The following is a 24,314-nucleotide window of genomic DNA, read 5'->3' as shown; positions in this document are numbered from 1 at the left end:
AAGAAGGTTGGGAACCGGGTGAACACAGCCATGTGGAGCTCTTAGGTTGCCTCCATGCTGTCTGCAGCAGCCCCAAACCAGAGCTTCCATTTGCAGAAATCCATGCATGGAGGGACTCTACCCTGGACAAATGCCATCCTGCCAGCTCTGAATGTGGCAGTGTCCTCTGCCGCTCCCCAGCTTTCAGCCACCAGGGGCTGGTTCAGACTGGGTCCTGACGGGCTCCGCCAAGGGGAGGCAGCTTTGGTTCTCAGCGGCCGAGAAATCTTTAAAGGTGTGGTAGAAAGCCGTCAAGTAGCTAAGGAGGGATCGGCCTGTGGATTTCCCAGGCCAAAGTTGCAGTGTTCTGGCCTCCTAGTTTATAGGGCCCAGACAAGAAGGGCAGGGGTCTGGAAAACAGGGGAGGGGAGGCTGAGAATGGTTCCATGTCGGACATCCTCCGCCCCCCCCACCAGACAGAAGTGGCACCAAGGGAGCGGAACCATGCACTGATCTGTAGCCCTCGGCTTCCTTCCACACCTGGCTCCACCACCGCCCTTTGAGGAGGCCCAGCCATGCCCACGGGGATGTGGGCTCTGCCCTCAACTTGGTTCCCATGGAGGTTCCACCTTGACCCCAGCCAGGCCGCCCCTTGCAGCAGTGTCTGCCCACGCCCCTTTCATCTGTCCAGCAAATCTCTGACTTCAGCTCTTCCAGGCAGCCTTCCCGGAGGCCCTCCAGCAGGTCAGTGGCTGCTCCTCCCTATGTACCCATCCTATGGCACTTGCTGTATGCTAGCATTAGGTGAAGGCCAAGGCTGTCACCCCAGTGTCCTGAACAGTGTCCGAGACACATCTCAGGGCCTTAGGAAAGGCTGAGCAATGGGATGAGCTCAGTCCTAACAGGAGCCCTGGGCTGCTGGGCATCCATCTGCATAATCACTCATCTCCACCTCCCTCCACCTCCTCCCTGCCTCCAGGGTCAAGTCCCAGCTCCTTCCTCCCCCAGGGCCAGCCTCCCAGATTTAGCAGGAGGCTGGCGGATTCTAGGCTCCAGTCAGAAGGGAAGGAGACTTCCAGATTGATGCTAAAACTTGTTAGCAAGTTGTGTGTAATTTTATAATGTTTCTGGTAAGTGCTAATTGCCTGTTCCTTAAATATTTCTTGTTCTACTGGGAGGCAGAGCAATTGCAACTATGAATGCGTTTCCCACAGCTGGCCGCCCCCATGGAGGGGGACCGAGTTTCTAAGCGCAGAGCGCTCAGATAGTGACAGATCCTGAGTTCCCTCCCCCGCCTGGCCTGGGATTGTGACAGGCGGAACTAGAAGCATTTCTGGGAAGCACATGCCCCAATTTTCCCATCGGGGCTCATACTTTTAATGAGGCAGGGGGATGGGAGAGGTGACAGGGCAGAAACTGCAGTGCCACCTGCCTGCCCTAAGGTAGGAATGCCTGGGGGAGGGGTGGGAAAACAGATCAGGAGGTTCCTGCCCTCAAATGTCTCACACCATCCATCCCAGCCACCTGCTAATCTTGAACCCTGATGTCTCTCCTGCGCGGAGTCTCTCACAGATCCAGGGGGCTCAGGGCAGGAAGGGTCCAGGCTGAAGCTTTGGGCAATGGCGCAGGTTGGGAGGAGAGCTGCAGGCCTGGGAAGGAAGGGCAGGGAACAAGCGTGCGCTGGAGCATCTCTGAAATGCCACGCCCTCCACTGGGCTCTTTTCCACATTGAGCCCTCGTAAGACTCTGGAGAGCTAATGAGTCATCAGCCAACTCTTCACTGGGCTCACTGACCAGAAGGCACGGGAGGGACTGGCCAGCAGGGAGTCCACAGAAAAGCCCCATTTTAAACTGGGTTTCTCCAACCCCAAAGCCTACAGGGACCATATGCATGGGCTCCGGGCACCCAAACGCCAAGAGATGGTAATGTGGGCAAAACAGAGCTGAGAGGGGGCCCGTGTGAGAAGTCATGGTGGCTTAGTGCTACAGAGCTTTGCCCAGCAAAGCCCTGGACCACTGAGAGGCGAATAAACTGTAACCTCTGTCTTGAATGGAATCACAGGAGCCAGAATTTGGTTTGCAGTTACTCTTATGGAGAACTTGGAGTGCATGTGAAAGAATCTGTACGTTGTCCTAACATCAACAGAAAGTTCTCATTCAGTGTTTGGTGTAAAGTAGAAGTGAACTGTGCCAGATTTGGATTCTGGGAAAATCACTGCACTCCAATGGCAGGTGGGGGGGGGGGGGAGGCTGGCATGAGGGATGCTGGGTAGGAGGACGCGCTGCCACTGAAGTGAGAGAGGTCAAGGGAGGGGCTCACCCACAGCAACCAGGGGTGGAGGGGGAGAGGGAAAGGAGTATGTGGGGAGGGGACCCAGAGATGGGCTGGATGGCTGTGCTGATGGTCCAGAAGCGGGGCACAGGTGCAGGGATGTGGGTGTGGGAGTGGAGACAGGGAGCTTGGCTGTGGATGGTGTTGTGGAGTGAATCTTTGTATTTCTTCAAGTTCATAGGCAGAGGCCCTTAATCCTGCTGTGCGTGTATTTTGAGAGGTGGCCTCTAAGGAAGTAATTCAAGTTCAATGAGGTCATAAAGGTGAGGCCTGATCCAACAGGACTAACTACTGCTTCATAAAATAATCTCTCTTCACGGGGAGGCATGCTCTGTGCACGTACACTGAGAAAAGGCCGTGCATGGACAGGGTGAGAAAGTGGCCGCCTGCAGCCAGGCAGAGAGCCCTCACCAAAAAAACTAGCCAACACTGGACTTCCAGCCCCCGGAACTATGAGAAAAGAAATTTCTGTTGCTTAAAGCACCCCGTTGGAGGCATTTTGTACAGCAGCCTGAGTAGACCCATGCAGATGGGCTGGGTTTGAGATGCTTGAAGGGGAATTGTAAAGACATGCAAAAGGCAGGCATGGGCATTTGGCACAGGGGTTAGGATGCCACCCAGGATGCCTACATCCCATATCACAGTGCCTGGGTTCAAATCCCAGCTTTTCTTCTGGTTCTAGCTTCCTGCTAATATGCATGCTTCGAGGGCAGCAGGTGATGTGCCAAGTACTGGGTTCCTGCCACCCATGTGGGAGACCTGGATGGAGTTTTGGGCTCCTGGCTTCACCCTGGCCCAACCTCAACTGTTGAAGGCACTTGGGCACTTACAGAATGAACCAGTAGATGGAAGATCAATGAACTTTTCTCTTTCAAAAGATAGAAATTAAAACTAAACGTGTAACAAGTTGACTGAAATGCAAATGGGAACAGTTGTGGAAGTTGATGTCATGGGGGGTAGGTGAGACTAACTGCAGAAAGTTCTAGAACAACAGGACTGAAGGCTGAGGATGGACCCCGAGGAAGGGCAGTAAGGAGCCACACAGGAGCTGTGAAGGGGCAGCCAAGAGGTAGAGGAGGACCAGGAGGTGCAGATGAGAGAAGCCCAGAGAATGGGATGGGCAGGGACAGAGTTACTGTGGGCTCAGGATCTCAGCCCACCACCTCCTTGCACCCATGGGGCTCCTGGCCATGAAGTGTGACACGGACTGGCTGCATCCCTCAGCAAATGAAGGCAAAGCTGGCAAGGACCAGGAGGAAGTGGGTTCACTTGGATGAACCCTCCTAGGCTGGCTTCTCTGACCAAGTTCTAATGTTTTTGGAGGCCTCTAGGCTGTGTGTGCCCCAGATTCTGCCTCTACCCCTACACTGTGGCCACAGTGAGCCACCTCGTTTCTCAGCCAGTCTGGGGAGGGAGATCCCTAGAGGGGTGCTGTTGTGAGGCAGGGATCTAAAACGGGAGCCTACAAAAGCCAGCACAGGCCCCATGGCGGCAGAACCAGGCCCGGCCTGGAGACAGCGCCTGGAAAGTTTAGGTGGAGAGGCACTTTGGTTTCCCCCTGGGGTGAGTGCTCTCTGGGCCAGGCAGTGCCCAGGGAGCTTTCTGTGGTCCCATTTCACCGTCGTGATGATGCTATAGGGTTGGCATTATTCTCCATTTTACTACTGGGGAAACCAAGGCTCAGCGAGAACCACATGACTGTTCCAAGGTCACACGGCTATGACCATGCCAGGTCCAATTCCAGGGTCTATTCCATCTTCATAGGACCTGCTGTCACTTTGTGCAGAACCTCATGTCACTCTGCTCGTCAGCGACGGATGGAAACACCCCGCCTCTCCTTCCCAGTTTTCCATGGGTCCAAGGAGAAGTCACGCCGACACCCAGCCCGTGATCAGCACTCACACAGTGCATGTTCTTAGACCACATCTAGCTTGCTATTATACTCACGGCACCCAGAACAGCACTGGGCACATAACAGGAAGTTAATCAGTACCGACTGAGTGACATGGACTCATGAACAAAAACCCAACCGCTAGTGTCACGGAGTCCAGGCTCATGATAGGCGTATGGGCTACGTGGCTGGGGCAAGGCTTTGGCTGCTAGAGATCTCACGTGGAATAGACATTCTCCCAGTGCAGGCTGGCCAATCATGGGCTTTGAAGCTAGAGACGCAGGGGCTTGGATTCCACACCACTCTGCGTGGCCTCAGCAGGTGACTCCAGCCTCTGGCTCTGAGGCCTTGGCCATGAAAGAGCAGCCTGTCATGCAGAGTGTGTGATGTTTGTGTGCCTTAAGTAAAACTTAAAATAAATAAATGAAAAAATAAAGTACCCCAATACTACATCTTTCTCCATATAAAGATCTGTGATAAAGTTTAATTTGTACATTAGGCATGATAAGAGATTAATAATCATGAAGTGGAAAATCATAACAAAATAAAATAAAAAGAAAGAGCAGCCTGTGTACCGTTGTGAGCACTGAATGAGATCACTCACGTAAAAGGAAAGAAAAAGAAATGGGGGCGGGGCAGGGTGACAGCCCTCCCTGCTGGCCTTCCCTCCCCTCCCTCGGGGGCTCGTGGGGATTTTGAGTCTCGGCATGCCACTGTTTGAAAACCCAGAGGCGACAAGGAACCTAAAGCTCTTACCACAAGCAGGCTCAACAAAAGTCCCGGCCCTTTCCCAAAGAAATCACAGCAAACAGACGTGATGTGATCCCTCTCTCGCACCTGACAACTCTTCAAACATCTCCATGCGGCTCTCTAGTCTCCAGAGGCCACTTTCCCCTCCAACAAACACTTAGGGTCATAAACATTTCTCTCAGGGATTGGCCTAAATCCTCCCCGTATGTATCTCAGGTTGAGATCCACACAGCTAAGCTCCCCTCTCTGATGCCTGATGGGGCAGAAGAAAGCATGACTAAGCTCCAGGTGGGTAAAACCTGGGAGCTACTTTTTTGAATCTTAAAACAGGACTTGCTATCTATCCACACTTCACCTTGTCCTACCAACTCAGCACACAGCCTGGCCCCATCAGCATCCTCGTGCCCTGCCTGCTGCTGGGCACCGCCCGCCCCTCCCAGGCGCCCGCACCGTGTGTCAGATGCAAACCACGGGCAGCATGCAGACAGAATAGGGGCACGCGGATCGCTTGGGATCCCTCCTCCCCCCTTCTGGGGACATCCTCTGCTGGAACAGTCACAGCATTTAGGAAAGGGGGGAGGCGGGAACTTCAGACACTTTGCATCCGAATCTATTTCCATCTGAAAGTGGTGAGGGGCAGAGAGCCCAGACCTGAACCAAGGACTCCGATTTCTCCTCTGGAGCGTTTCCCACCGCCCATGGCTGCTTGTGTGTAATTTCACACTCCAGAAGAGCCCATTCATTTCACTCCTGTGCCCTTACACACTGCTCACTCACTAGCCACCTTGCAATGCCCTACACTTCTTGTTTTCACAGTTTTTAATCTGACCATCTTCACGGGACCATGGTGAGCCTGGCTGCATCTTTATCTCCATTTCACAGATGGAGAAAGAGAGCCTTGAACAGGTTTCAGGACCTCTCATGGGGCTAGGAAGTGACAGCACCGGCATCTGTCACCGCCAAGCCCCTGTGTCTGCTGCTCTGCCTTGTCTATTCCCAGGGCTTCTCACTCATACAACAGAGCAACCCTCATCTCCGCCCCAGGGGACCTTGGCCCCAGCGGACACGTCCGCACATGAAATACGGACTAAGCTCTGTGGTGGGGGCTGAATTGGGTCCCCTCCCTCCAAAGAATGCTGCAGTTCCAACACCTGTCACCTGCACATGTGACCTTGTTTGGAAACAGACCCTTGACTGATGCAATCGAAAAAGATGAGGCTGTTTCGGAGGAGGGGGCACTCCCTCCTAAATGCTGGTGTCCTCACGCGAGGAGGAGCAGAGGCACCGGGAATGTGAGTGACGGCAGAGGCGGAGGCTGCAGGCATGCAGCTGCCAGCCGAGGAGTGCCAAGGCCTGACAGCTGTGAGGCAAGGCAGGCATCTTCCCAGAGTCCCCGGGGCTCATGGCTCTTGCACCCTGGACTTCAGACTCAGGCTGTAAGCCCCCAGTTTGTGGTACTTTGTTGGAGCAGCTCGTGGAGGCTGACATGCCTCCTGTGTCCTGGCACAGGGAGAACCCTGTGCAGCAGGTGCATCCTGCCTCCCTAGCAGCATCCCGTCCCTTGGAGAAATCAAGGCTCACCCTCGCTCTCTGCGGCCCTGCACCAACCGAGCAGCCACCTTACTTTCAACATCCCATTTGTTCTCTCCTCTGTCCCACCTGCAGCACACAAGCCCCTTGAGGTGAGGCCTGGCTCTGCCAAACCTGTTCCCCTGGAGCTGGTCTCGAGCCTGGCACCTAACAGGTGCCCTAATGATCACTTCCAGAATGGCTTCTCCGTCCTTCTCTTGTTCTGGGCAGCAGGAGCAGCAGTCATTGGCCAACCAGAGCTTTGGAAGCATGCGGAAGGGCAATGGTGGTGGTGTTTCATCGACCCAACACGGGGCACTCCTTTTGGGCTTGTGCCCAGTAACACACAAAGAACTTGGTCTGCATCCTGCTCATTAGGCTACCAATGATGCTGGGTGTCTGTCCCTAGCCTGATGCACAGAGTCACTTACTTATCACTAAGACACTCAAATAGGGTAGCTTGGCAGACTACTGTACCAGGGTAAGGATTTCATCAATAAGCAAGGCTAAGAAGGCTTGGAGGGACTTTTAAAGCCTACAAGAGCCAGGCATGAATTGGGGATGAAATTGATTAATGTGCCTGGGGTGGGGAGACCAGAATCGTATGTGATTTATCTCAGATAATGCTCAGAATAACCCAGGAGGGCTCTCAGAGCAAAGAGGGCTGCAGAAGTCAAAGAATGTGCCTAAGGAGAGGAAGCGGGTGGAGGGCAGGACCAGGATTCAAACCCAGGGCTTTCTGACTCCAAAGGCAGACACCTAGTCTCTGGTTCTCAGGGGTGGGGGGAGTCATCTGGCTCCCCGAAAGCAGTTACCTTCGTAAGAAGCCTTGAATCCCAGGGAGCTGCCGCTGCCATCGGTCTGGAAGAGGAGCCACATTTGATGGTGAGTGCTGACAATGAGATCTGGGACCGATGTACCCGTCAGGCTGTTGGGAGAGAGAGGTCTTCAGGGGTGTGTGTCCCACAGGAAATGACCACCCAGCTGGTGACATGGAAGGCCCATCTAGGAGTCAGGTCCCCTCTGGAGCAGATTCTGGGCCCCACAGTGTTCCTGAGCTTGGAGCCCAGCAGCATGCGCCCTGCTGGGTGGAAGACTCGTGTCCTTTTCCTCCTGGACCCTGGGTACAGCTGGACTCTCAGCTTTGCTTTTCCAGCCCAGACTCTGCACTCCTTGCTTGCTCAGGGGACAGGGACAGCCACAGCCAGATCTAATCAAGGGGTGTCCACATTCTCGCAACCTCTGATCTCTCGTGTGAACGGTTTCACAGGAAAGGCACAGGCTTTCCCCGTCGGATCCCATCTCACTCCCTTTAATGAGGCATTTCCGTCTGCTGCAGGATGAAAAGCAAGGCTTCAAGCGCAGCCACCACCGAGGGACACTCTTTCTGAAGAAGGACGCTGATGCAACTCAATCTACTGAGCACCGAGCTCAGGCAGACAGCGCGCGGACAGATTCCCAGCCCTTATCTCTCTGAACGACTCTGGGGCAAGGCAGAGTTGTCGTCCCCCACTGTCAACACCCAGAGAAGACAGAGGGGCAGAAAGGGCAGAAAGGGGGCAGTGGCAGAGCCAGGAGCCCACTGTGCAGGTGGGGCTTCTGGAAGAAACGTGGCTGCACCCTTCCGCTGAGAGCAATCGCAGGCCCAGGTGGGGCAGAGGATTGCACACAGGGAGACAGAACCGATGGTCCTCATCTCTGCTCAGCCCAGGGTCTCAAAGTGTGGGGGCTGCTGAACTGGCTGCAGAGGTCACCACTGCTCCACGAGCTCCATGTGGGTGGAGCTGGGAGCGACCTCCCGGGCTCTAGAGCTCCTGGGCCCGAGGTGCTGACATTCTGCAGTGGGTAAAGACGAGGCCTCACGGGTGCTGGTCCCTGACTCTGGGGCCAAGTTGGAGACCTCTGCTTCTCGTCTTTGACCCACTCATGACGACAAAGGAGCCCAGGTGTTCTGTGTGTTTTCCTGAAGGTCTGAGACCCATGTTGGCTGAAAAAGATCTAGAGGTGGTGAGAGAGCCCCCGGGCTACAACACTTGGTGGGGCGCGGGGTTGGGGGCTCCCTCAGTCAGCACTGAAGGGGGACCTGGGACCAAGCCCTGGCTCTGCCACTCAGTTGGTACAGGAACTCAGGCAAGTGCTTGAGCCTCTCTGGCCTTTTTCACTCCACATTACATGAGGGGAATGCACTGTCTGATCACCAAGGCCTTTTCAGCTCTTGTTCCAAGGCTTTCTCTCTCTCTGAAGAAGCACAGAGGAGTATGGAGAGGAGTGGAGGCTGGGATCCTGGGCTCTTGGGGACCTGGCATGGATGCACCATGCAAGCCAGCAAACTAGGGTGGGAGACGAGAGATGGGCACTCATCAGGCAGAGGAGAAGAGTGGCCGTGACGGAAGATGCTACGCGTCACCCTCACCAGGCTCGGACATTTGGACCGACGTCGTTCTGAGAGCATGTTTGGGTGAGGATAATATCTACATCACTACAGGAGTCAAGCAAATGGGTGACCCTCACCTTAGCAGAAGGCCTGCCCTGAATAAGAGAATTCTTGATGCCTGCCTGCCTGCCTGCCTGCCTTTGAACTGGGACCTCAGACTTGAACTGAAATGCTGGCTTTTCCTGAGTTTCAAGCCTGCTGGCCTTTTGTCTAGAAGGACACCATGGGCCCTCCTGGGTGCCTTGTCTGCTAACTCTCCTGGCAGACCTAGGGACCTGTGAGCTTCCCAAATGCTAAGAGCCAATGGTAACAAATCTGTCTCCACCTACCTGCCTGTGTGGCCCTGCCAATTGTCTTCTGTTGGTCTGTTCCCCTGGAGAACTGCACCACAGAAGGGCAGGGGGAGGCTACCCTCTGCACTCACTACTCCGTGCCATGTCCCAGCCATGTCACCTGACTCAGCAGGTGTCACTGGATGAGAAGAGTCACTGAGCTGCTCTGACAGCATCATTTCCTGGTGGGTTTGGGGAAGGCGTGAGAAACACCCAGCACAGAACCATCCCTGGACAAACCAGCCATCACCCATTGGCCATTTAACATCTAGTAGTAGGGCCAGATGGTAACTGGGTGGAGCAAGCCTGGTGGTATAGGGTGTGGCATGGGGCACTGTCCTTGACTGAAATCAAAAGACATGAACCCAGCGCTGGTTCTGATGCCAACCATCTCTGCAACTGCCAGGCCTCAGTCTCCCCACCTGCTAAACCTGGCGGAGAACACCTTTCTTGCGAGACTGTAGTGGGGATTAAGCAAGATAACTAATGCGAAACATCCCATCCAGTGCCTGGCTGCCCAGGAGGTGCTCCGCACAGGGGGCCTCCCCTTCCTGGAAAGGGAGATGGACACAGTCAGGCACACGGCTTTTCCCGGCTTTCACACCAGGCTCCTGGTGCTGGGAAGGCAGGAGATAAATGGCCCCAAGAGCAAAGACCCAATGTACTGGACTCTCAGGCCAGTCAGATATCGCCGTCTCCCTGGACTAGACCATCGAGCTGGCCTTTTCTGGTTCATGAAGTGTGGTCACTGCATCTAAGTGATCCCGATTCTCCAAAACCAGCCATCTCCCAGGCAGTTCTGAGCATGGGGGCAGGCAGGCCAGGCATGTTCATGGTCACTGTCCAAAGACAAACTGCCAGGGCCTGGGATAGACACTGCCAGGGGCAGAAGCTGGCTCTGCACAGAAGCAGGCAGTGAAGGGGGTGCACCAGGCTCCCACAGAGCACTGCCATGCCCCCTGTCCCCAGGGAGATCGCTCATTCTTAACATGCTTCGGGTGACTTCCCAGGGAGACCCTGAGTGTGTGCTCTGTCTCCCTGGGTTGGCACTGAGAGAGGCAGGGAGGGCTGCTGCTGAAAGTAGGGACACTGTGGGATGCTGTCCTTGCCACATGTGGTCTTGTGACCCAGATGGGCTCAGTAAGCCCAGCCCCCTCCCCCAGCCAAGGTCCCCAGGCAGCCCCACCCACAGCCCCCACACAGCACTTCACTTACATGTAGAGAACCGTCTTCTGGTCCCCGTCCTGCCCTCCGTCCCCAACTGTCAGGGTGTCATAGCCCCTCTCCAAGTCAAACTCCTCAAAGGCCAGCTTGATCACCTAGGGAGGGACACAGAGTTAGCGTGGGTGGGGCTGTGAGGAAGGTGGCGGCTTTCCCCCTTGTGTCCCAGAGTCCCTGTGACTCCATCCTGCACAGACTGGCCACTTCTGGGCCACCTTTCTGAGCCTGAGCTACATCTCTCCTGGCCACAGGGTCTCTGAGGCCCCCACCATTCCTGAAGATGATTGAGGCCCATCTGGCCCGTTCTGGAGGCCTTACAGCACCCCCCCACACACATCTGGCCGGCCAGGAGCTGATCAGACTCTCCCTTCACGCTTTATCGCACAGAAGTCCCCGCGGGCTTGGGGGCGATTTTGCAAGCCACATGTGGAGTCTCATCTCTCTTGCCTCCAGGGATCTGCAGAAGTTTCTCTCAGCTTCTCCCTGCCTGCTGTCCTCCATCCCTGTTGTCTGTTTATTTGTGGAATAAATGAATGCTCTCCGAAGGAGACTTCCACAAGTCCCCCATTCCCCACTTCCTCCCGGCCTGAATGCTGCCTTCCACAAATATTTACCGAGCAGGCACCATATGCCAGGGTAGGGGTGGGACTCAACAGTGAGCACTCACAGTCCCTGCCTTTGGTGAGAAGGGGAGACAGAAAAGGAAACGGAGAATCGTGACAGCAGGAACCAGATGCTACCTCTGGCAGGGGCCATGGAGCGAAGAGGAGGCAGTGGCTGGCCTGATGAATGGGGTGACAGGGAGGCCACTTGCAGAGGGGGCATCTGAGGGTATTCTGAAGTCCAAAGGTAAGAATCCCGGGAGAGGGAAGGAGCCAGGTGCACAGGGCCTGAGTTACGGCAAGGATAGAACATTCTGGAACAAGCTGCTCCATGTCTGTTGATGGCAGTTCTACACTGAGCATTTCTGCTGGCTGCCTTGCTCTGGGGGACGTGGCTGGGACTCCAGTGCGGGGAGATGACTCAGGAGAGCCCAGAACGTGGGAAGTTTGTCTGGAGCTTGGTCCTGAAGGTATCATGTTCCACTCTCCCACCCTAAACACACACACATACACACAGCATTGGGTTTTAGGCTGAGGGAGTGGTAGAAGGGCCTTTTCAAGCCCTGGGTGATGGGGACACATGTATTTGGGAAGACATCAGCCTGCTGGCTCACACTGAACAGGAATGAGGCAGGAATGCCATGGCAGGTGAGGCCTGTGGTATGTGGGTGAGGTGGGCTCCAGGTTTGCAGTAGTGCAGGTCAGTGATGAAGCGGCATCCACGCAGGTGGAGACAAGGCTGGGTCTGAGTGAAATCTCAGGCTTTGTGATTGGATGGGCCTGGGGACTGTGGAGAGGGGACATTTACGGTGACTTGCAGGTTTCTGGCTTAAAACATTTAGAGGGTGGGTGGCGGCTCCATTCATGAAGACAACACACAGAGGAACCCACTCCTCATGTCTAATCTGGGTCTCTTGGCTGTGTCAATCTTATGACCATCCTTACCCTTCCAAAAGGGATGCCGACGTTGCTCCTCTGTGTTCTATCTCACAACCCAACGACTACAGAATTCCCATGGAAAGTCTTCCCTAGTTGTGACTGGTGCCTTCTGTAGGCTTCCTCCATCCAGCACCAGTGTGCTGCTAGGCTGCCAGCAGAGCCAACCCCAAGGCGCACTGCAGTGTCTCTGTCCTCATGCATGGGCAGGGCTCCTCTGCACATGGGTGGGACTCACAGTGGGGAGCATCTCTGGACAAGGCCATCTGTGAGCACACCAGTGGGTCTGCGGGTGGACGCAGGGGAGGGAGGGGGTGATCGCCATTGGCCAGAAGAAAGGTCAAGGAAGCTTCCTGGGGCCACGGGGCCCTGCTGAGTTTGGAAGATGAATTGATAGAGTTCAACTGACTGACGGAGAAGGAAAAGCCTTCGGGCAGAGGGGTAAACAGGGACATGGAATGACGTGACTTGTCCAGGGTCTCCTAATTAACCTGGACTTGCTGAAGTGAGGGGGAAGTGGAGGGTGAGGACGAGAAACAGGAGGGCCAGATCGGGAAAGGCTGCCCACCATGCTACGGCTTTGGGTTCTGTCCTGTGGACAGCAGAGAACCATGAACAGATGTGAGCAAAGGCATGACTGTTTAGGGCAACAGCATTGTGGGGGAGGGGGTGAGAACCAGGAGACATTTCCGGGGCCACAGCAGTGGTTTAGGTGAAGGGCTGTGGGCCTGCAGCAGGCAGTGGCTGGGCTGGGTTGAGAAGGATGGGCTGGACCTTAACTGTCCACAGAAAGGGCAGTTCCTCGGCCTTTCTGCATTTTCCCAGGCAGAATGCTACCTGTTGGCTCCTGGCACCATCGTGGGATCATCTGCACCGAATGGAGTCTTCTCCCCATCCCTTGCCTTCCACAGTCCTGCCACTCCGAAGATTCCCCGGCCTGGCACACAAGGAGGGGCCTCTGCCTTGGCTGCCACACGGACTCTGAAGCCACGTAAGCGGCTGGGTGCTCCCATCATGGTGGCCTGTTCACAACTCCAATCTGTACACTCTTCCCTCTTCATGTCACTTCCCTGGGAAGCGTCCCCTCATCCGTGAGCTCCCCCTTGTCTCAGTTCTCTCTGCCTAACCCTGACAAGGGGGCACGGGGTGTGTGTGTGGGGGTCACCTAGCACCTTCCTCCCACCTCTGTCTCAGAACTGCCTACTGCTCTGTGATTGGTCTGTTGACCTGTTCCTCCACTATGCTGCAGAGTCCAGGAGGGTGAGGTCAGGTCTCAGTGCCTCTGCACCAGCAGTACCCATGAGTGTGCCAGGCACGTGCTAGGAGCTTGGAAAATACGGACCGGGAGCCTGCTTCCCGAAGCTTCCCTGCTCCTCCAGGTTGATGCACTGCTGGGCTCTCAGCTTTCCAGCAATTCCCACCTTGGACGAGGTGGGCCAACATCTTCTGTGATGGGCCAGACAGTAAAGGTTTTCCTCTTTGTGGGAATACGGTCACTGTCAGAATTTCTCATCTCTGTTATTGCAGAATTACACAGCCACACACAGCACAAATGAGGGAACACTGAACAGCTCACAGGCTGGGTGTTCAGTCTAGTGGTTAGGACATCAGTGTCCCACATCAGAGTGTCTGGGTCTGAAACCCAGCTCTGCTCTGTGCTCCAAGTTCCTGCTAGTGGAGACCCCAGGAGCCAGTGGTGATGGCTCAAGTGGCTGGGTTCCCGCCACCCACGTGAGAGACCTGGACTGAGTCCCAAGCTCCTGGCTTCACTGTGGGCATTTGGGGAGTCTCTCTTTCTGCTTTTCAAATTAATGTTTTTAAAGATTTATTTATTTGACAGGCAGAGGCAGAAAGAGAGAGAGAGAGAGAGAGAGAAAGTCTTCTATCAGCAAGTTCACTCCCCAAATGGCCACAACAGCTGGAACTGTGCCCATCCAAAGCCAGAAGTCAGGAGCTTCTTCCAGGTCTCTTACGTGGCTGCAGGGGCCCAAACACTTGGGCCATCTTCCACTGCTCTCCAAGGTGCATTAGCAGGGAGCTGGATCATAAGAGGAGTAGCTGGGACATGAACTAGCACACATATGGAATGCTTGCACTGCAGACAGAGACTTAACCTACTATGCCACAGTGCTGGTCCCTTCAATAATTTTTTTTAAAATTTCACAGGAAATGGAGTCAAAAGATAAGTTTTTTCTGGGTCACAGCATTTTGAAATCCATGCATGCGAGGTATCTTCAAAAAGTTCGTGGAAAATGCATACATGGAAAAAAAAAAACTATGCATGCATTTCAAACTTTTTTTTGCAACAAAATCAACCTATCTTTTCATTCCAGGTTCCACAAACTTCTGGAAGTATCTTCATCCATGAGTGGGTGTGGCTGTTCCAATATAATTTTACTGACAAAACAAGTAATGAGCTAGATTAGGCCACAGGCCACAGTTGGCTGACACTCGGCCTGGGAGGTGCTCCGGAACACTTCACTGCAGTGTCCTGCTTCTGTGACAGTGCAGGGACTGCAGCAACGACAGCAGGCAGGGTCTGAGAGACTTGCCTGAGACAGGGCCGAGACTCGCCCTAGCCAGCCACAGGCCAGGCTCTTCGTCACTCTGCTCTGGCACCTTCTACCATCCCTGCCAGGCCTCAGGTCCGCCATGGAACCCCTTAGACCATCCTGACTTTTTTTTTCCTGGACCCCAGCAGGTGCCCAGCAAACCCCGCTGGCCACAGTCGCACAGGCCATGCAGTGCTTTCTGCAGGAGAGGCCAGGCTCTGCAGGAGTAAGGGGTCCTGGCTGCACACAGCCACTGCCTCAGCCCTTCCAGCAGCCTGGGGGCAGACGACCCTGCTACCCAAGCCAGAGCCAAAGATGGGAGTTGATGATTATTGCCGCTATAACAGGGAACTATTGCCTGGAAGGCCAGAACCCAGAGTCATAAGAGGATTCACATCACTAGTTAGAGCTGCCGTGGACGTGAACCACATTTCAGGGCGCTGACCCTCTGGGGGAGCTAATTATATCAAGAACAGTGCTGCACACACACAGCACAGGCCGGTGGGGCAGCCTGTGTACAAGGCACTGAAGCTGTTTTTTTTTTCCCCCTCCACTGCTCTGGCCATTGTTTAAAGACAGAATCCTGTAACGACTCAGGAACTGACATGCAGCTCAATCAGGCTCACACAGCCCCTTGCTGAGGCAGGGGGACGGCAGCACATGAAACAGACGTGATCAGATAGGCACATTTGTATACAGCTCAGACACCCCATTTAGGCCCATTAGATAAATGAATAAACAAACCCATCATCTAGGACCTAATTACCAAGCACCTGCTTTGTGCCAAGCACCGAGTGAGCTGCCTGCCATGAGCTACCTCACTTGCCTGATGATCTAGTGCAGAATCTAAATGCCAAGGACGCCGTGCAGATGGTGAGTGCTGGAAGACGGCAAACAGGGAGAAGGAAGGAGAGCGCGAAGGAGGCGGGTGCACTTGGCCTGGCTGGGTGCAGCAAGGTGTAGGCATGGCCCGGACAATGCTGCGAGCAAGGAAGGGAAAGAGCGAGCAGGGGTGACAGCGGAGGCAGGGCAGGGAGCCGGGAAGATGGCCTGACAGAGTCTGCCCGGCAGCCATCAAAAGCTGTCTGGACACCACGGTCAAGTTGATGGGAAGGTATGACTCAGCATGAAGGGAGAACGAGACGCAGAGATGAGCCAGGGGTTCAGGCAGGGCCGAGAGGCAGGAGGAGGGCTCAGGAGGACCCTGAGCCTGAGCTCAGGACAGAGGGCTGGTGGGGGCGGAGTCCCAGCGATGAGACCCCGCAGGGCACAGCACCTGCCCTGGGATTAGTGGGGGTGGGGTGGGACCACGGAGGATGCCCACCTGCAGCCCTGGGGGACACTTGTCACATCCTGGCTGCTGTCCAGGACCAGCCAAAGGATGGGACTCTGGTCCTGCCAGCCAGTGCCTAGGATCTGGGGGCGGCCGCAGAGCATCCATGGTTAAGGGGCATGTCTGGGGAGCAGCAGTCTCCCAAGGGCTCATGGTTGCTTTCCTGTAAAAAACTGGGTTCTCTGCCCCTGCTGCCCGCCCTCCACCCTCCCAGTGCCTCACTGTCCCCTAAAGAACGGGGTGGGAAACTCTGCCCCCTCCACTGTGTGTGTACATGGTTCCTGGAGTTAAGAAGGGGCTTCACATTTTTTTAAAGATTAAAAAAGCAAAAACTTGCAATGAAGAACAATGCAAGAAAGACATTACATGGCCGTCAAAGACTTAACTATTACTTGGTGCTTTACAGACAAGTTTGCTGATCGCTGACCTAGAGAGATGGTTTTCAAACTGGGTTCCCAGGCACCCCAGGGTTCCATAAAGTATTTTGGGGGTCATCCACAAAGGTGGAAAAGAGCCTGCTTCAACCCAGCAGAATCTGCTCTGATCCAGATCCCTTTTGGGGATTCTGTGACAGGCATGGGTAGTGGTTTACTCCATGCCCCTTCCTTCACTCAGCCCTTCTGAGCACAGCCCTGCCTTGCTGGGAGTGTGGCATTGTCCTTAGCTGGCCTCAGAGTTAAGGATGACCATGGGACAGAATTCTGAGGGATGAGATGTGAGCTGAGGAGTTGTGAGCCAAGGCATCTTACCATCCTTTGCTTCTTGTAGTCAGGAGGACGAGAGGCACATGCAGAGAATGGTACATGGAAAATACAAGGTGCCCAAGACACTGGAGGAGTTTCCTGCACCCCACAGCCAACGTCAGCCTAGCAGCTGCAAGCTACATGCACCGCACAGCCAATGCCAGGCTATCAGGTTCTGAAGAAAGGCTTTCGTCACCACAGATGACTCTTAAAGGTTCCGACACTCTGGATGGATCCATTATCCTGGCACGGAAACTGAGAGCCTGCCCTTGGCCTTTCTCGGCTTCCCCTGTCCTCCTTGGAACACTTCTCTGAGCTCTCCAGGCTGAGAGAGCCTCAGTTTACCAATGCTGCTGCCAAAGTGGCTCTTAGCTCCATGGAAGGAGGGCACTCACTTTCCCTGCACGCAGCCTGGACAGTGATTCCTGCTGGGGTCATGCTGAGGGCCAAGGGCAGGGCTGCAGCATGAGCTCCTGGGGGCGGCAGGGAGGGGGAGGCCAATGGGAAGGCTGAAGACCTGAGCCCCCTGGGGCTTCCCGAAAGGGGCCCCAGGACCTTGGAAGAAGGCACTTGATGATTTAGGTAAAGCAAGCCACTGGGGACCTCTCAGAGGTCCTGGAGCTCTGGTCACTGCCTTGGGTTTAACTTTGGTGGTTCTGAGAACAGGGAATCTTTTGGCCCCTCACTGACTCATTCCCCTCCTGCTTCGTGGATGCAAAGATTCCCCATTCACTCAGCTGTCACCACGCGCCTGCCCAGTGCTGGGGTTTGGAAAGGCACCTGCAGGCAAGAGACACGTGGCCACCTTCAGAGAGCTTGCAGTCCGGTAGGAGGGGCTGCCAGAGGTCGGGAGTACAAAGGAAACTACACAATGGGATGCTGCTGCTGAAGCCAGGGGTGCATGGGGAGGGGCTGGGAGGGGTATGTGTGCAGAGCAGGGAGACAGCTGTAAGGAAGACAGGAGTTGGGCTTTGGGTATACAGGAGGCTATTAGAGGGTCCCTGTGCAGCCACGAGGGGCAGGGGCCAGCTCTCTGACCATGGCATCTCCCCCGGGGCCAGTTCAGAGAGGGGGTGCGAGTCAGTGTTTGCTGAGTGAATAAGTGAGTGAACAGACGTGCTCCTGCCATTGGCACTGGCCGGGCTCACTTGCTGCCAGTCATTTCTCCACTCTCCAGCTTGACAAAGGGAGGAGCGGCAGTGGCCGTTGTCAAATCAGAGTACCGTTATCTGGCTCTGCAGCTCATGAGATCAGCTGCCCTTTCCTTCTTCCTCTCATTGCCCCTCCCACCCTCATTCTCTCTCTCCCACTTTGACCCACTTCTGCTGCTTCTCCGCTGAAGGTGGACTGACTTTCCTAATCCAATCCAGCGATGCTCATATGCAAATTGGGTCAGATGTCTCCGCTCACACTGGGAGGCTGCAGAGGAGAGGCAGATGTGCGCAGGTAGGGGGCACCTAGGCAGGTCTGGGTTGCAGCCCTGGCCATGGAAATTTCATCAGCCATGTTTCCTTCCACCAGGCTGAACCCAACACCCAACGGTCCTGACAAGAGGTGGCTCTGGGACAGTGGCCCGAACCTGAAGCCCAACCTGGGCCTGGCCAAATGCAAGGAGCTGCCTGATCCAGAGACGGGGTCTTCCCCATCAGGTGCGCTCATACTGAAACACCTGCTGAGCTTCACCTGCTGCCAAGTGCTAACAGCAGAGGAAATCAACAAAATGCCATCGCTGCTTTCAAGGCCCTCGTGAGTCAGTTAAGACAGTGAGTCTTCATGGTTCCCACAGCACAGAGCTGCGGAGCATGTAGGTGCTCGGTTCATGCTGGAACAAACCTTTATGCAAGTTCTTGGCTGTTCCCACAGGAGAGCATTTTGGACCTTGTGATTACCATGGAGGGCCCTGGCTGCTGGGACATTTCTGGCTCCCTCAGCTCAGCGGGCGGAGGTCCTCTCATGGCGGGTGTGGAACTCCAGGCAAGAAGCGCCTGGCAGGTGCCATTGTTCCACAGTTAGGAGAAGACCAAGGGGCAAGCACCCCATTCCACACTCCTGCAGGGAAACCTCTCAGCCCCTTCGAGTAACAGCAGCTTCCTCCATTGGCTCCTTGCAAGAGGGGCGTGGCATTCCCAATCCCATTCCCTCCCGGAGCTTTCTTGTCTCACCATCATCTTTCTCCTGTATCTTCACTCTCCTCCTCTTTGTTAGCTCTGCTCTCAGCCTATAAACAGATTCCAGTTCTCAATATTCTAAATAAGCAAATACTCCAGCTTCCTCTCCATCCTGCCTCCCTCACATGCTACTGCCCATTCTCCTTCCTTCTCTGTACCATCAAACTTACCACGAGGGCTGTCTACACCACCGGCCTCCAGTCTCACTTCCATCCACTCACTTCTCATCCCACTCTGCTCTCTGCTGCTCCCCCAGAGCTCCTCTGCAAGGTCTTCCTCCAAAGGCAAAGCCAAGGGCTCATCCAGTTCCTTCCCGACAAGACTTTCCCAGCATTCACATCCCCAGACATGTCCGAGTTGGAACTCCCTGCCCTGGCGCCAGGAGCCTGCTCCTGCCTCTCAGACTGTTCCTCCCTTGTCTCTTTCACTGGATCCCATTCTTCTTCCTGGAAGGATGGTGTTCTCAGATCCGCTCCAAATCTCATTCTCTGCTCACTTTCCAAGAAAGAGGGCCCTTTCCTCAGGCGTCTGTTCCTGCCCTGGTGGTGGTAACACCCAAATCTGTCCCTTGAGCCAGATCTGTGCAGAGTTCCCACCCAGTGCATCCAAATGACATCAGATGAAAACCACAGGCACTTCACATGTATCGTATTTCCCTGTGAGACCCCGCAAGGCCTGTTATCCCTCATGCATTTCATTTTTACAGCTCACATTGGCCCAAGTCAGAAAGCAAATAAATACATGAATACCTCATGAGCACCCTTGATGCCACTTGGGATAAAATGCTGAATAAACTCTACTTGGATCCCCCAATCCAACCAGCCACCAAGTCCTGTTCCATCTCCCAACACTCTCTCATCCATTTCCCCTCCATGCTTCCAAAGCCTTGGTTGATGCCTCCTTTTCCCTATGTAGGTAATGGATTCAACCTCCTGACTGGTCTCTCTCCCTCCACTGGCCCCCTCCAGGACTCTCACTGCTACCAGGGCCATCTTTCAAAACCTCAGGCATTCCTGCTATCGCTCTGACCCTGAAGGACGTGTGGACCTCATCTTCCCTGGAGCCATCCCAGGCCCTCACACCCACACTGAGACTGTGTTTCACCCAGCAGCTCAGCACAGCTAGAGAAGTGTATGGATGCTGGAACCACAAAGACTGGGTTTAAATCCCAGCTCTGCCACTTCCAAGCTATGGGCGACAGCTATTTCCTAGCTATTTCCTACCCTTTAATCTGCACATGGCTCAGTTTCTTTGTCCATCAGATGGGTCTATTAAAACTTAGTTCACTGTACTGTTCAGAGAATCATATAAAATCATAAATTCAGAGGGATCAGCTCACTGTTTAGTACAATGTAGGCACCCCAGCAGTAAGAATTACCATTGTTATTTATTTTTTGACAGGCAGAGTTAGACAGTGAGAGAGAGAGAGACAGAGAGAAAGGTCTTCCTTCTGTTGGTTCACCCCCCAAATGGCCACCACGGCTGGTGCGCTGTACCAATCCGAAGCCAGGAGCCAGATGCTTCCTCCTGGTCTCCCATGCGGGTGCAGGGCCCAAACAATTGGGCCATCCTCCACTGCCTTCCCGGGCCACAGCAGAGAGCTGGACTGGAAGAGGAGCAACCAGGACAGAATCCGGTGCCCCAAATAGGACTAGAACCTGGGGTGCTGGCGCCGCAGGCAGAGGATTAGCCTTGTGAGCCGTGGCGCCAGCCATTACCGTTGTTATTAACAACAATTTACACTGCTAGCCTTGCAGAGCTCTGTTTCAGAATAAGACCCAGACCTCTTGGCTATGATCTAGAACCTGCTTACCTTCCCATCCTCACGTTGACCTAGGTACACTGGGTTACTTTCAGTCCTAATAGACTATACCAGACCTCAGTGCCTTTGCACATACATCCACTCGGAATACTGATTTCCAAGCCCACCCAGCCTTCCAGACCCTCTTAAATGTCACTATGTTGCTTTCTCTGTGAGAACTTCCCAGAACTTCTGGCTAGCAGCTCCATCCTGGGGTTTTTATAGCACCCTGGAGTCATCTCCATCAGCACTTTTCTGTCTCTACTGTAGTTTTATATTTCTTTGTCTGTCCTCACTGCCATGATCAAGTTCTTCAAGGGCAGAGGTTGTACCTAGAGTCCTTGAATGGATGAATGCTCACCTCATAAAACACCATGAACTTAAGAGAGTTCTGCAATTCTGGCTGAAGGGGACACCCAGAGGTGAGTGGACAGGAAGTTCTTGGACACCTATATCTCACCTGTGGACCAGACCCACGAATAGGGTTAGGAACACGGCACCAAATTCCCTGGTGTTGGCACGAAGGCAACGTCTATTCTCAGTCTTAGGCCTTGAGTGTCCACACTTAAGCCTGCATTGCGCTGTATGTCCCCGGCTCTCCTCCTACCTGGTGTCAGGCTGGGAAGCCCAGCAAGAGTGCATAGAGATGCCAGGAAGGCACAACCCATGGGAGTGTCCTTCAGTGGCCTCTGGCAGGACACACGGGAGAGCGACCAGTACTGGCCACTGAGCTGCCACACTGGCCAGGACTAGGCTTTCTGGGGGTACATCCAATCGCTTCTCAGAAAATCCCCAGGCCTCACCTAGACTTTCCTCCATACCCTATTTTCAAGTTCAAAAGAAAATGTAAACAACTCTAACAAAGCCCAAGGCAGAACCCTCAAGCCCCCACTTCATACCATCATGCTATCAGGTCCCTCTGCCGTTCTAGCCTCTGTCCTCGCCCCAAGGGGCTGAGCACCCTCCTCCCTTGACCAGGTAAATAAAATGGGAGGCTGGTGCCATGGCTCAATAGGCTGGTCCTCCGCCTGCGGCGCCGGCACACCAGGTTCTAGTCCCGGTCAGGGCGCCGGATTCTGTCCCGGTTGCCCCTCTTCCAGGCCAGCTCTCTGCTGTGGCCCGGGAAGGCAGTGGAGGATGGCACAAGTGCTTGGGCCCTGCACCCCATGGGAGACCAGGAAAAGCACCTGGCTCCTGGCTTCGGATCAGCGCAGTGTGCTGGCCACAGCGGCCATTGGAGGGTGAACCAATGGTAAGGGAGGACCTTTCTCTCTGTCTCTCTCTCTCTCACTCACTGTCCACTGTGCCTGTCAAAAAAATAAATAAAATAAATAAAAATAAAAAAAAAAGAAAATGGGAATCCCTCTTTGTGAAATGCTGTGCAAAGCCTGCTTCCACCGGTCCCAGCGCTGCAGCCCCAGGCACTTAGACCCAAGAGTTCAAGTGTTGGATGAAATTTAAGACGAAAAAGCTTTTTACAAATTAGGAAGTATTAAGGACTAAATTATATTCTCCTAAAATTCATATGTGGGGAGTCTAATCCTCAATGGGACAGCATCTGGAGAGGAAAGGACTCCTTTATGGGGGCCATTAAGTTAAACAAGGTCACGGGGGTCTGGCTCTAATCAGAGGGCACTGCTGTCCCTGGAGGGGAGCAGGAATCTTCAGGGCTCTCTGCTGCTCCTGCACCTGCACCGCGGTGAGGTCACGTGAGGACACAGTGAGGAGGTGGCTGCCCATGAGCCTGGAAAAGAGTCCTCACCAGACACCAGATCTGCCCGCACCATGCTCGCCGTGAACTCCCAGCCTCCAGACCCATTAGAGAACAAATGTCTGTTGTCTAAAGTACCCGCACAGGTCACAGTATTTTGCTGCAGCAGCCTGAGCGGACCACATAACAAGGAATTCTCAGAGCCCAAACCACAGAACTTCGGTGCACAGAAAGGATCTGGTCGAGAACAGCTCCAGCTGTCAGGGCCTCGTGAAGAGGGGACAGGAGACCAAGGTCTGGGCCCCCTGTGGTGGAGCCCTTGATACAACACCCTGCACAGAGCTGGGCTCGTGACAGCTGGACCTGTGGCACGGAGATGAACCAGAAGTTGGGCTTCCTCCCCCTGTCCCGCCAGCCTCTGGGTAGACCTCGGGGCTGACTGCTTCTCTCCGACCTTAGTCCTGTGTGCCCAGGAAACAGAAAGGCCCGCGAGGATGCACAGCTCTAAGTGCGCCTTCCCGTGGACCTGCAGCCTCCACGGCGCGGGTGCTGTGAAACTTGCACACTGAGCTTTTGTCTGCAGAGGTTTCTGGCAGGCAATGCCCTCAGCACCGGCAGCAGCGGATGCAAACCCTTCCTGGAGGACACCACCTTCTACCTAGGTCTCAAAGAACTCTCAGAAACAACGTTTAGGATTCTGGTGGCGTAGCCAAAAATTATACAACAAAGAAGGAAACCTGGCTCTGGGAGCAGGAAGTGAGAAACAACCAAAGACTGACCCCAGTTTGCTGAGACTTCAGATGCTAGCCGTATCAGACACAGAATATAAAACGGCATGTTAAACACAGTGAAAGAACTTGAGCAGGATCATAGGATCCCACACATGAGCAAGGAGTAAGAGACCGTAAAATATGACCAACAACATTTGACACAGAACCAACCAGGGCCTTATAAAATAAAAAATGATTAGTATTTAAAGTTACAAAAAATCTTCAATAAATGACTCTAACAGAGGCTAGAAATCACTGAACAAAGATTAAGTTAGCAGGCTGAGAGGGACACCACAGGAGACGGCTTAGGAATCAAGACGCGACAGTGAGGAAGACAGACACGTCCTGTCAGACTTCTGGAAGGAGGGAAGAAGAAAGGAGGGGTAGCGGCTACACAGCCTCCAGAGCTGAGGAGAGACGTGCTCCATGGATCCAAGAAGCTTATGAAGAAGGCAACAGCCATATCACACCTAGGCACGTGATGGTGAACCTGCCAGAGACCGGAGGCAAGGACAAGACCACACAGGGAGCTGGACACGTGTCGCAGGAAGGAGCGGCGAGAAGCTGACAGCAACAGTGTGGCGTGTAGAAGACACTGGGAAACACCTCCATGGGCACAGAGAATGTCACTGTCAACTGAGAATCAAATGTCCGGTGCATAGCAGTGCTCTTTCAAAACTCAGAGGAGACAGCCATTTAAAGACAAACGAGAAGTGGGAAGGTCTGCCATCAACTGGAAAACAAATTCCAAAGCAGGTACTCTGGACAGAAAGAAAGTGATTCCAAAGAGAAGGACTGATGTGCAAGAAGGGAAAAGCAGTAGCTACGCAATGCACTCTTAATGGATACTGACTCTATGCAACAATAACTAAGAGTCGCTCAGGAGAAAAAGTAAGATACCATGAAAGTACACACACCACAGAGTATGAATCAGGAGGGGGTAATTAGCACCGTTGTCCTCTAAGATTACTGGCTTTTCAAGAGGAACATGAAATTACTATTTAATGTGAGACATCATTAGGTAACCATATTAATATTGCTGGGGTACTTTGGGGTAATCCTGGAAGAATAGAAATGGTTGCGTAATTTAAATGATTTAAAATCTCTTGTCAAAGGTAGACTGTCAGACTGGATTTTTAAAAATCCAGCAATACACAAAACACATATAAAGCATAAGGAAGTAGAAAAGT

The 24,314-nt window shown here is 53.9% G+C and overlaps 1 protein-coding gene across 10 annotated transcripts in view; it reads right to left on the bottom strand.

Annotated features, from left to right (window-relative positions):
• CSMD2 (CUB and Sushi multiple domains 2) overlaps positions 1-24,314 on the bottom strand; it is a 618,865-nt gene that overhangs the window by 262,697 nt on the left and 331,854 nt on the right. For 9 of the 10 annotated variants that reach the window (XM_051832045.2, XM_051832046.2, XM_051832047.2 and 6 more), the window contains 2 exons: positions 10,503-10,606; positions 7,337-7,449 (listed from right to left, as the gene is read on the bottom strand). The exons of the other annotated variant lie outside the window; for it this stretch is intronic. In XM_051832045.2, the coding sequence (XP_051688005.2) occupies positions 7,337-7,449; positions 10,503-10,606 (217 nt within the window). The remainder of the gene's footprint in view (positions 1-7,336; positions 7,450-10,502; positions 10,607-24,314) is intronic. 10 annotated transcript variants of the gene reach the window in all.

Source organism: Oryctolagus cuniculus, chromosome 7 (genome assembly GCF_964237555.1).
Source record: "Oryctolagus cuniculus chromosome 7, mOryCun1.1, whole genome shotgun sequence".
Lineage (NCBI taxonomy): Eukaryota > Metazoa > Chordata > Mammalia > Lagomorpha > Leporidae > Oryctolagus > Oryctolagus cuniculus.
Note: the sequence above shows the minus strand (reverse complement) of the source record. Positions and strands in the feature narration are given on the sequence as shown.